The following is a 9,662-nucleotide window of genomic DNA, read 5'->3' as shown; positions in this document are numbered from 1 at the left end:
GGAGTGCTTCCGTGGGGTTTTGTCCCGTACTTCCGTTCCGCAAAAAGATAGGACATGTTCTATCTTTTTGTGGAACGGCCTGATTGCGGACCTATTAAAGTGAATGGGTCCGCGATCCGCTGCTCCACGGACTGTGCATTGCGGCCCGCAGCACGACCACGGGGCGCACAAGTTCGTGTGCAAGAGGCCTTAAACAGTGCTGGCACTGTGGCAGAGAATGGTTTTGCTTAGCGGCAGAAGGTGCTACTTACAGGATTGAAATGAACCAGAGTGACCAGGAGAGTAAAAAAAAAAATAATAATAATAAATGTAGGGGAAGATGCACATGAGGTAGGCAACTACATCAGCAGATTTGTTTAAAACTATACTCCCGGAAAACCCCTTTTAAGGTAAAAGAAAACAGAACATAAGCAAATAAAAAGAATTGTTTGTATTTAAATTGATACACTTTCAACAAAAATACATTTGATGGGAAGGAAAAAAATGCAAGCAAAAATTGCAGTCTGTAGTGAAAAAAAAAACAAAAAAAAACGACATTAGCTAGTAATATCCCCCTATGACTCCTTAATTCACATTACAACAAGGAGACCTAGCAAAACATTAAAATAACCTAGGACTACAAATAGGTGGAGGAGAATGGGAGCTAAAGCATCAGGGCTAATCCAAAACAAAACGGTTTCATAGCTTGTTTCCAATCTGAAGCCAGGTTACTTTAAATACTACAAAAGTCTGCACCCAGTTGATCTTTACAGAGTCTTCGATAAAAGCATTGCCACAGTCCTTTCCTTACAAGTCTCCCACTTTGTATGGCAGTACAGTGGAGACAAATGTTATCAATTGAGCTACCATTTAGCCTGCAATGAACAGAACTGCTGGAAGACGGTCAGAATGTGATGGTCCAGTTCTCCGGTAAACAACAGGTTCTCCAAAGTCACCATGTACTGCTGGATTATCTGATGATGCTAAAAAAAAAAAAAAAAAAATTATGAGAAACCTGCGATTGTCACCACATTTACGCAACTCAAAATTCAGCAATATACTAACCAACAGAAAGATTTGTTGCAATCTCTCTATGCAGTTCTTGTACCATGGAGTAATCACATCAATGCCCCCTGTTTCACAGCGGACTAAGTGCTCTGTCAGTATCATAATAAAACGCTGAAAGAAAAGAGCATTGAATTCAGGCTGGAGGGGATGACTGGATTAATACAACAATCACAAATTCACACTTTTACAGTACCTGGAAAATTACAAGGAAAAGGTTCTTTTGTTCACTTTGTGCGGACTCTACTTTTTCTTGTAAGCGCTCAATTTGCTCTTCCAGGGGCCCATCCTCCCTTCCGCCGTCATCGTCGTCATTCTCTCTCTACAACAAAAAACAAAAATCTGTTCTTTATATGTTCTATTTAGATTGCAGAATCAGTTTAGGATACAATTCACGAATGTAAAATAACCCCATCTAAACATCTGCCATACATGTGTGGCACCGTTGCCACACATTACTGTACATGTATGGAGCCGTGATGACGCAGGCTTAATTGCATAAGCTGTAGGTGTCAGCATGAATATACAACTGACACCCTGGTGCACCAGGGCTGTTTTAGATACAGTGGTAAATGCTGACCATGGCATCCTAGTGGTTTGCAGAAGTTCGCTCTGTACCCCGTTAGCCTTCCCACAACTGAATAGTAGGATGCAGATGGATGCTATGGCAGCTAAGGGCCTAACAATGGCCCACAGGTCTACCATTCTGATACACCTATGAAAACATGCTAAAAGCAGGGCCTAATATTTCACCTGTATACTAATCTACTGCAGTCTATTAAACAAGCAATTGCATGTCTTATAACCACTGCATAGACTAAAGAAGTTTAATACTTAACCCCTTCCTGACATCCACCATAAAAGTACGGTGGATGTCTGGTCTTCCCCGGACCGAAGCGAGCACCACAGCTACCAGGTGCCTGCTGTTTCACACAGCAGACAACCAGGGCTAATATCTGCGATTGTCGGTAATGCCGTTCGCAGACATTTAACCACTCAGATGCCATGGTGATATGTGACCAAGAAATCTGAAAGGCCGAAGATAGGGGAAGGCATTCCATTGAAGCAACAAGCCAAATCCTGTATTAGGTTTCTAGGCTCACTACTGGTACATTCCAATTCATGCCTGCAGGTGGCAGCACTGTATTGGAATATATTGATCTTTGTATATTGTAATGGATAATTACTCTATTACTTTATGTAAATTGCTAATAAAAATTCAAATTGCCCCACTTTCCTCAAAATTAAATAATTAAAAAACAAACATTATAGGCATCAGTGTCCAAAAACAACATTTACTATTAGAATATAATTTTTTTTTTTATCCAAAACTGTATAGCATAAATAAAATAAAAGTCAATACTGTGGATTCACTGTTTTTTCATCACTTTAACTCCCACAGAAAATTTTAATAAAAAGTGATCAAAAAGTCACACCCCTCAAAATGGTATCAATAAAAACCACAGATCGTCCTGCAAAAAATAAGCCTTCACACAGCCCTGGAGACATAACTATAAAAAAAAAAGTTATGGGGTCAGAATATGGCAATGAAAAAGGAAACAAAAAAAAATTTCAGTATTAAAAAAACACAAGAAAACCTATACATATATGGTATCACAGTAATTGTACTGACCCAGAGAAGGAAAAGAACAAGTCAGTTTAGGCTACTTTCACACTCAAATTAGGGGCGGATCCGTCATGGATCTGCACAAACGCATCCATTCAGATAATGGAGAATGGATCCGTTTGTATTATCTTTAACATAGCCAAGACGGATCCGTCTTGAACACCATTGAAAGTTAATAGGGGACGGATCAGTTTTCTATTGTGCCAGTGAAAACAGATCCGTCCCCATTGACTTACATTGTGTGTCAGAACGGATCCGTTTGGCTCAGTTTAGTCTACAAGCAGCGTTTTGGTGTCCGCCTCCAAAGAGGAATAGAGACGGAACGGAGCCAAACTGATGCATTCTGAGCGGATCCTTATCTATTCAGAAGCATTAAGGGCAAAACTGATCCGTTTTGGACCGCTTGTGAGATCCCTGAACGGATGTTACAGAAACCAAAACGCCAGTGTGAAAGTAGCCTTATCCGCCATAAAACTGTGGCAGAATAGCATATTTTCCAATTCCATCACATTCTAAATTTTCTTTTCCAGCTTTCTACTACATCAAATGCAATATTAAATAGTGGCATTAGAAACTTGTCCCACAAAAAAAAAACGGCTATGTGAATGGAAAAATATACTGTTGCTATGTCAGGAAGGTGGAGGCCCCCTGTCCGCGTACCTAGACTCCTTATCCCTAAAAAGTCCCTAGAGGGGTATTACAGGGATAGTTCTGGAGTGCCCCAGGTATGAGGAGGGATAAAAAAGTACCATTAGTACATCAATAAGCTTATTGATGTACTAATGGTACTTTATTATCCCCACCTCATACCTGGGGCACTCTAGAACTATCCCTGTAATACCCCTCTAGGGACTTTTGAGGGATAAGGAGTCTAGGTACGCGGACAGGGGGCCTCCACCTTCCTGACATAGCAACAGTATATTTTTCCATTCACATAGCCGTGACAGGGGGCCTCCACCACTAGGAGCCTTCCCTGGGCTGAGGTTGTAGGATAGGGGTAGACATAGGGACAATTTTTTTTCCCGTACCCCAGGTTACTATCAAATGCTGGATGTGATTATTGGTCACATATCCTGTATGTATTCTTTGTGTTTCATATAGTGGATCCAATTGGGATCCTTTTAAGGTATATCATTAAAATTATATTTTTAGGTTTTTTTTCTATGCTGGAACCGTGATGTATACTCTATATACCCAATGATACTTATGTTTATTGATTCTGCTGGAACGTACTATGTCAGGAAGGTGTTAAAAAAAAAAAAAAAAAAAAAAACATTAATAAAAAAAATAATAATTGCATGCATCCATAACAACTTCAACCATAAAAGTTAACATGTTATTTAACTCGTGGTTATTGCCATTAAAAAAAATAATAATCCAGGATTAGGGTTTTTGCATACCCTGCCTTACATGGCGCCATCGATGGAAAAATAAAAAGGTTATGGGTCATGCAGCCTGTTTAGGATGCCTTGAATAGGATGTGTTAGCAATGTGCAGAAAGTGGAGAAGAAAAAGTGGTATCACTTGATCGGCTATTTTTGGAAGTCCAATTAAAATTAAAATTAATAGAAAGTGCACCGTGCACCATAGAAATGAATGGAGGGCAGCCACCCATGCTCAGTACGCTCTCTGGGACTTTGCAGGCTCAGTTTAGACACTGGGGGGTATGTAACGGATCTCCTGGCGCCCCGACCGGGTACCTCCGTTGATAGATGGTCCTAGTGCTTCCTGAGGACTCTAATCACTCCGTTCTACACCAAAATCACCACAGGAAACAGGAACAGCTCTTACAAGAGCTAGTAGTATAGACAGGGGAGTATAGCAAATCTTCAGCGTATAGCAATCCCCAGTGTCGATCAGTTACCCAAACACCAGCCTCAACATGATGAAGGGTAAAACAGGAACTCTTTATTGAACACACAGCATTGACTTATATACACATGACATACTGAGGACATGACATAGCAGCCAATCCTGTACATTTTAAACACAAAACTAACCCTATTCAACAAACACAATGTCATTGTCTGTGACGCAATTAACAAACACTATGGCATTGTCTGTGACGCAATCAACAATGAACATGCAAACAGATATCTTCACCCCCTCCATAATGAATGAATGGGAAGAGGGGACACATGTGATGGGATTATCTCCTGAGTGAATCATAGGAGTCGGCTGCTATTATAATCAACTATCTTAATCCCATCACTAACACAATCAGTGGGAGTCTCAGTGCAGAGTTAACCCTTTTTGTGTTGCTAAATCCACACCATGCCTTTTTAATGGGCAATAGGAAATATGTGGCATATAAATTACACACATACATCAGGGTTCATAGTTCCTTGCAACCTCAAAAGGTCTGAGGGGGTCTCCATAGTCTGTAGGAAGGAGGCTGGCCCTCAGGCTTCTCCAGCAGCCCCAGTGACGGTTCAGTCCGTCACAGGGTATATCCCAATGTCCGAGATGGGACAACCCCTTTAACTTGAACAACCGCCTTAGAGGGGTTATCAAAGAATATAACAGACTTGACAGAGTCTGTGATTGTTAGTGTGGGATTGTTAGTGTTGTGATAAAACATACCTCACGTACATTGAACGGATTTATTCAGCATTTAATTTGAAGAGGAGGAATGTGATAATGGCCATGTAGGTTACTTACCCGCTTGTGTTGCTTGGCCAGTCGCTGCTTAGTATCCTCCAACTCTTTCTGGATTTTCTGGACATGTTTATTCATTTTTCTAATTGTGGAGTGCAGAATTTCCCAAATGTATAACCTAATGAAAAATGGTTACGTTATTTATAAGGTTAGTCATACTTGAGACCAACCTTATTATAATCCATACGACAACATGCAAAGCTTAGAAAACCATCAAAGGACAAAGTCTAGTCTATGTAACAAAGTATCTGGACACCTGGTAGTCACATCAATCTGTGTCTGCTGAAAATAATCATCCTAAAATTATAGGTAATTACATGGAGCTGGCCTCTGATGCTAAAAAGACCATTTTAGGCAACAGCCATTAAAAGGGGTTATCCGTTAATTAATACTCTTGAGGATTACTGAATGGCCGGGTCTTGGGTGTCAGGTGTTAGAAAAGGCCGACTCTCCGCGAGTGCTGCTGCCTCTTCCTACGCCAGATTTGGATTGTAGACTTTATTGGATTGTCTGAACAGGATTATGGGGGCTACCATTATTTTCTTAACAGCATTTAGAGATACGCTTTACAGTAGCCACCATGGGTCATAGACACAACAGCCTGGAGGGGACTTTTATGGGAGAGTTTTCTAGACATATAAAGGGCAGGAAAGAGAAGACTGAATCCATCATTCACAATAAGCGATTGCCAAAGCTTGTGTTATATGTCATTGTAATCCTGCCTGTGATGAAAACAATGAAAAGTGATCTATACAGACCAAGAAGTGCTGCCCATTATTTATGCTTAGTGGCCATTGCAAAAACTGTAGGAGTTTTCAAACAGAGAGAATAATGTTATGTTAAATATGTTTAACATAAAAACTTATTTTAAGCAACAGGTTATTTTCTGAGGACGTACATCCTATAACCCCTTCCCAACCTACACCGTACATGTTGGGTCTTTAAAAATCCTCTGAAGAATCCAAGGCTATTACAGCAGTAGTTCCTATGGAGGCCTGAAGGTAGCAGGGCTCCATAGTAATATAACGAATCTCCCATAGACTGCAATACTAATTCACTGCAGTCTATGGGACAAGCAATCTAACAACTAAGTCCCCTAAGGGTACTTACTGTGTTTTTTGCCTAATAAGATGCACCCGATGATAAGGCACACCCCAGATTTTAGAGTAGGAAAATATCTCAGATCAGCCCAATAAGACCTCAGATCAGCCCAAAATAAAAAAAAAAATAAAATAAAAAATAAGACTTACCTGTCCTGCGCCGCGGCTCCTTTTCAGCTGTTGCGCTCCCATCTTCCCGGCCTGCGCTGCACTGCGTCGGGTCATAGTGCGCACACTACATCCTGACGCTGTACGTGGTCAGGACAGTGCGGCGCAGGCCGAGAAGATGGGAGCGCAACAGCTGAAGAGGAGCCGCGGCGCAGGGAGGGTAAGTATTACCTGCGCTTGCGGTGCTTCGCTCCTTGCTCCTAATACATACTAGTGAGCGCTTTATGTATTAAAACACAAGAAAAACTATAAAAATGTGGTATCGCTAATCGTACTGACCTGGAGAAATGAAAATAACTGGTCAGTTTTAATGCATAGGGAATGCTGTAAAGACTCAATCCATAAAACTATGGCGGGATTGCCCCCCCCAATTTGGGATTATTTTTCCAGCTTCCTACTACACCATATGCAATTTAAAAGGGATCGTGTCATCAGAAAAACTATTGTATAATATGATTTTATGTTAAACATTTTTATCCCCTTCCCAACTTCCTCAGTAGGATTACGGCGCAGCAGGAAGTGACTTCCCAACCCCCGTCGTAATAGTACGGCGCACTGATCGAGCAGGTGCAGGAGTGGCACTCACTTGATCAGTGCAGTGGCCCGGCTGTATCCGCCGACATCGGGGTTGGCATTATTTCTCTTTAAGATATCCCTTCACTGGGGGCACAAGAGAACACTAAAGAAAGCCAACCTTAGCATAAAAACCCCTAAGCATTTAGCAGGAAGCAAATGATCTGCTGTCTCACCTAGTAAAATCAGGTGATATCTCAGGGGAGAAGATCCAGTTAGCTACAGCAGCACAGTCGACAATTTGCATCCGGATCATTTTATCAACAAGCACTGCAATCATCTGCAGAAAACAGACATTACAAATAAATATGCCGCTTTTATATCTGAATACTTTATGATCTTTAGGTTTAATTCTTATTTTCCACTGAGGATTAGGATCCAAAAAGTCATATGTAAAACCCCACCTCAGGGTGATTTTTCCAGACATCATAAACCACTCTCAGAATATGGAGCTTTCCTTCCTCAGTGTCAGATAGAGCTTTAAATACGTCATGAAACCTTTTAAAAAACAATAATGGAAAATCATTATTAATGAAACTTGCAAGAGTGATATTCTGAAGTAAAGTTTGCACAGCTCTGCGATACATGTTGCTGCTAATTGACCAAATCATTTTACTCACTTTGCAATAGCACTGAATGAATGGCTAAAGGATTTTGAGGCCAAATTGAGCAGGGACTGAACAAACACCTCTATTTTCAGCGGGTTAAAGCTCATACCTTCATCTGAAAGAAAACATACATCATATTTATGTGCCCAGAGAGAATCTATAGGTATGAAATTATAGTATAAACACACACTATATATGTAGAAAAAACACATTACCATCATCGTCATCTTGGTTAGGGTTTGGTACATCTTTCAAAAGACTAAATACGTCTTCGCTGACTGCCTTGTTTTTTATAGCATTGGTCAAGTTGATAGCAGCAGCATATCCAGGCAGAGCACCTAAAATGTATACAAAAAAGAACACACATTAACGTCATTCATACAAGACCGCAACAAAAAGACTCCTCTATGGAAAACCATTGTGGAAGCAATGGAGAAGCCTTAAAGGGAACCCGTCAACCTAAAAAAACAAAAACAAAACACACCATAAACCACCAATATTACCTCCTTACAGATGTTCTTATATCAGGTTTCTAAAGTTGTGTTTTTCTTTGCTCTCTGATGCACCTTATCGCAGGAAGAAAATAAAATAAAAATACCTGTTTGATTTCCCCGCATGCCATATGTAGATGAAGTTCTTGAAGTCAAGGGGGCAGGGGCAAGGGCAGTGGCTTTCTGGCTTGAAGTCAAATTTGCTGCGCCTCCTTCCCACCCCTTCACATTTGATTTAATTTCATGTACGAATCCAGCTTGAAATTTCACTCATGCGCTGTATTGTTGGGATACCGGCACCTGCGCATTGTTCCCCGCTGCTGTGTACTTGTCTCGAGTGGCTCAATGCGCAGGTACATGCTCACCCATGCAAAAAAAAAAAAAGTACACAGTAGTGGGGAACAATGTGCAGGCGCCGGTATCCCAACAATACAGCGCATGCATGAAATTTCAAGCTGGATTCATACATGAAATTAAACGGAGGCCATCAATCAAATGTGAAGGGGCGGGAAGGGGGTGCGATGAGTTGGTCTTCAAGAACTTCATTTACATACGGCATGCAGGGCAATCAAACTTTTTTTGTGCAATTAGATGCATCAGAGAGCAAAGAAGGAAAAAAAAAAAAAAATAATACTTTAGAAACATGATGAGAACATCTGTAAGGTAATGCGTTATATGGGACCGGCGTTCCCTATCCAATCAGGAGAAAGCCTCTTCAAGCTCAGATCATGCAATTTCATTCACATAGGCAAATCATCAGGTCCCACCAATATTGTTTTCCACCAAATATTTGTGCGAGATAGAAAATGCACTGATAGTGAAGCACTGCAATCCAATGCTACTGACACTCGTATGATTATACTCACGAGCGCAAATGAACATGATAGGACATCAAACAAATCTGGAGGCTTCGCTTTCCTTCCTTTCCTCTCTTTTATCCAGTGTAGCTGTATAAATTATGTAAATTGCTACAATAGTGAAGCACCGCTTTAAAACTAGTATAAAAATGGATTTATTGTACTCGCAAGCATAAAAAGGTTACAGGTAATATATTAAAACCAATCCAACGATCCTGGCAGGATGAATAGATTGTAGATCCGGATCGTTGTCTGCCAGGAGTACAGTAATTCAATTTTTATACTGGTTTTAAAGCGGTGCTTCACTATTGGAGCGACTTAAATATTTTATACAGCTACACTGGATAAAAGAGGAAAGGAAGGAAAGTGAAGCCTCCAGATTTGTTTGATGTGCCTGCATGTTCATTTGCGCTCGTGAGTATAATCATACGAGTGTCAGTAGCATTGGATTACAGTGCTTCACTATCAGTGCATTTTCTGATATCCCACAAGAATATCTGGTGGAAAACAATATTGGTGGGACCTGATGTTTTGCC

The 9,662-nt window shown here is 40.7% G+C and overlaps 1 protein-coding gene across 1 annotated transcript in view; it reads right to left on the bottom strand.

The window, feature by feature from the left end:
- Positions 1-330: 330 nt before the first annotated feature.
- NCBP1 (nuclear cap binding protein subunit 1) overlaps positions 331-9,662 on the bottom strand; it is a 76,117-nt gene continuing 66,785 nt past the window's right edge. The window contains exons 16-23 of the mRNA XM_040417287.1: positions 7,994-8,116; positions 7,791-7,893; positions 7,575-7,668; positions 7,347-7,450; positions 5,333-5,447; positions 1,241-1,366; positions 1,045-1,158; positions 331-962 (exon numbers count right to left, since the gene is read on the bottom strand). Coding sequence (XP_040273221.1) covers positions 843-962; positions 1,045-1,158; positions 1,241-1,366; positions 5,333-5,447; positions 7,347-7,450; positions 7,575-7,668; positions 7,791-7,893; positions 7,994-8,116 — 899 coding nt within the window. The 3' untranslated portion in view covers positions 331-842. The remainder of the gene's footprint in view (positions 963-1,044; positions 1,159-1,240; positions 1,367-5,332; positions 5,448-7,346; positions 7,451-7,574; positions 7,669-7,790; positions 7,894-7,993; positions 8,117-9,662) is intronic.

This window comes from Bufo bufo, chromosome 2, assembly GCF_905171765.1.
Source record: "Bufo bufo chromosome 2, aBufBuf1.1, whole genome shotgun sequence".
NCBI lineage: Eukaryota > Metazoa > Chordata > Amphibia > Anura > Bufonidae > Bufo > Bufo bufo.
Note: the sequence above shows the minus strand (reverse complement) of the source record. Positions and strands in the feature narration are given on the sequence as shown.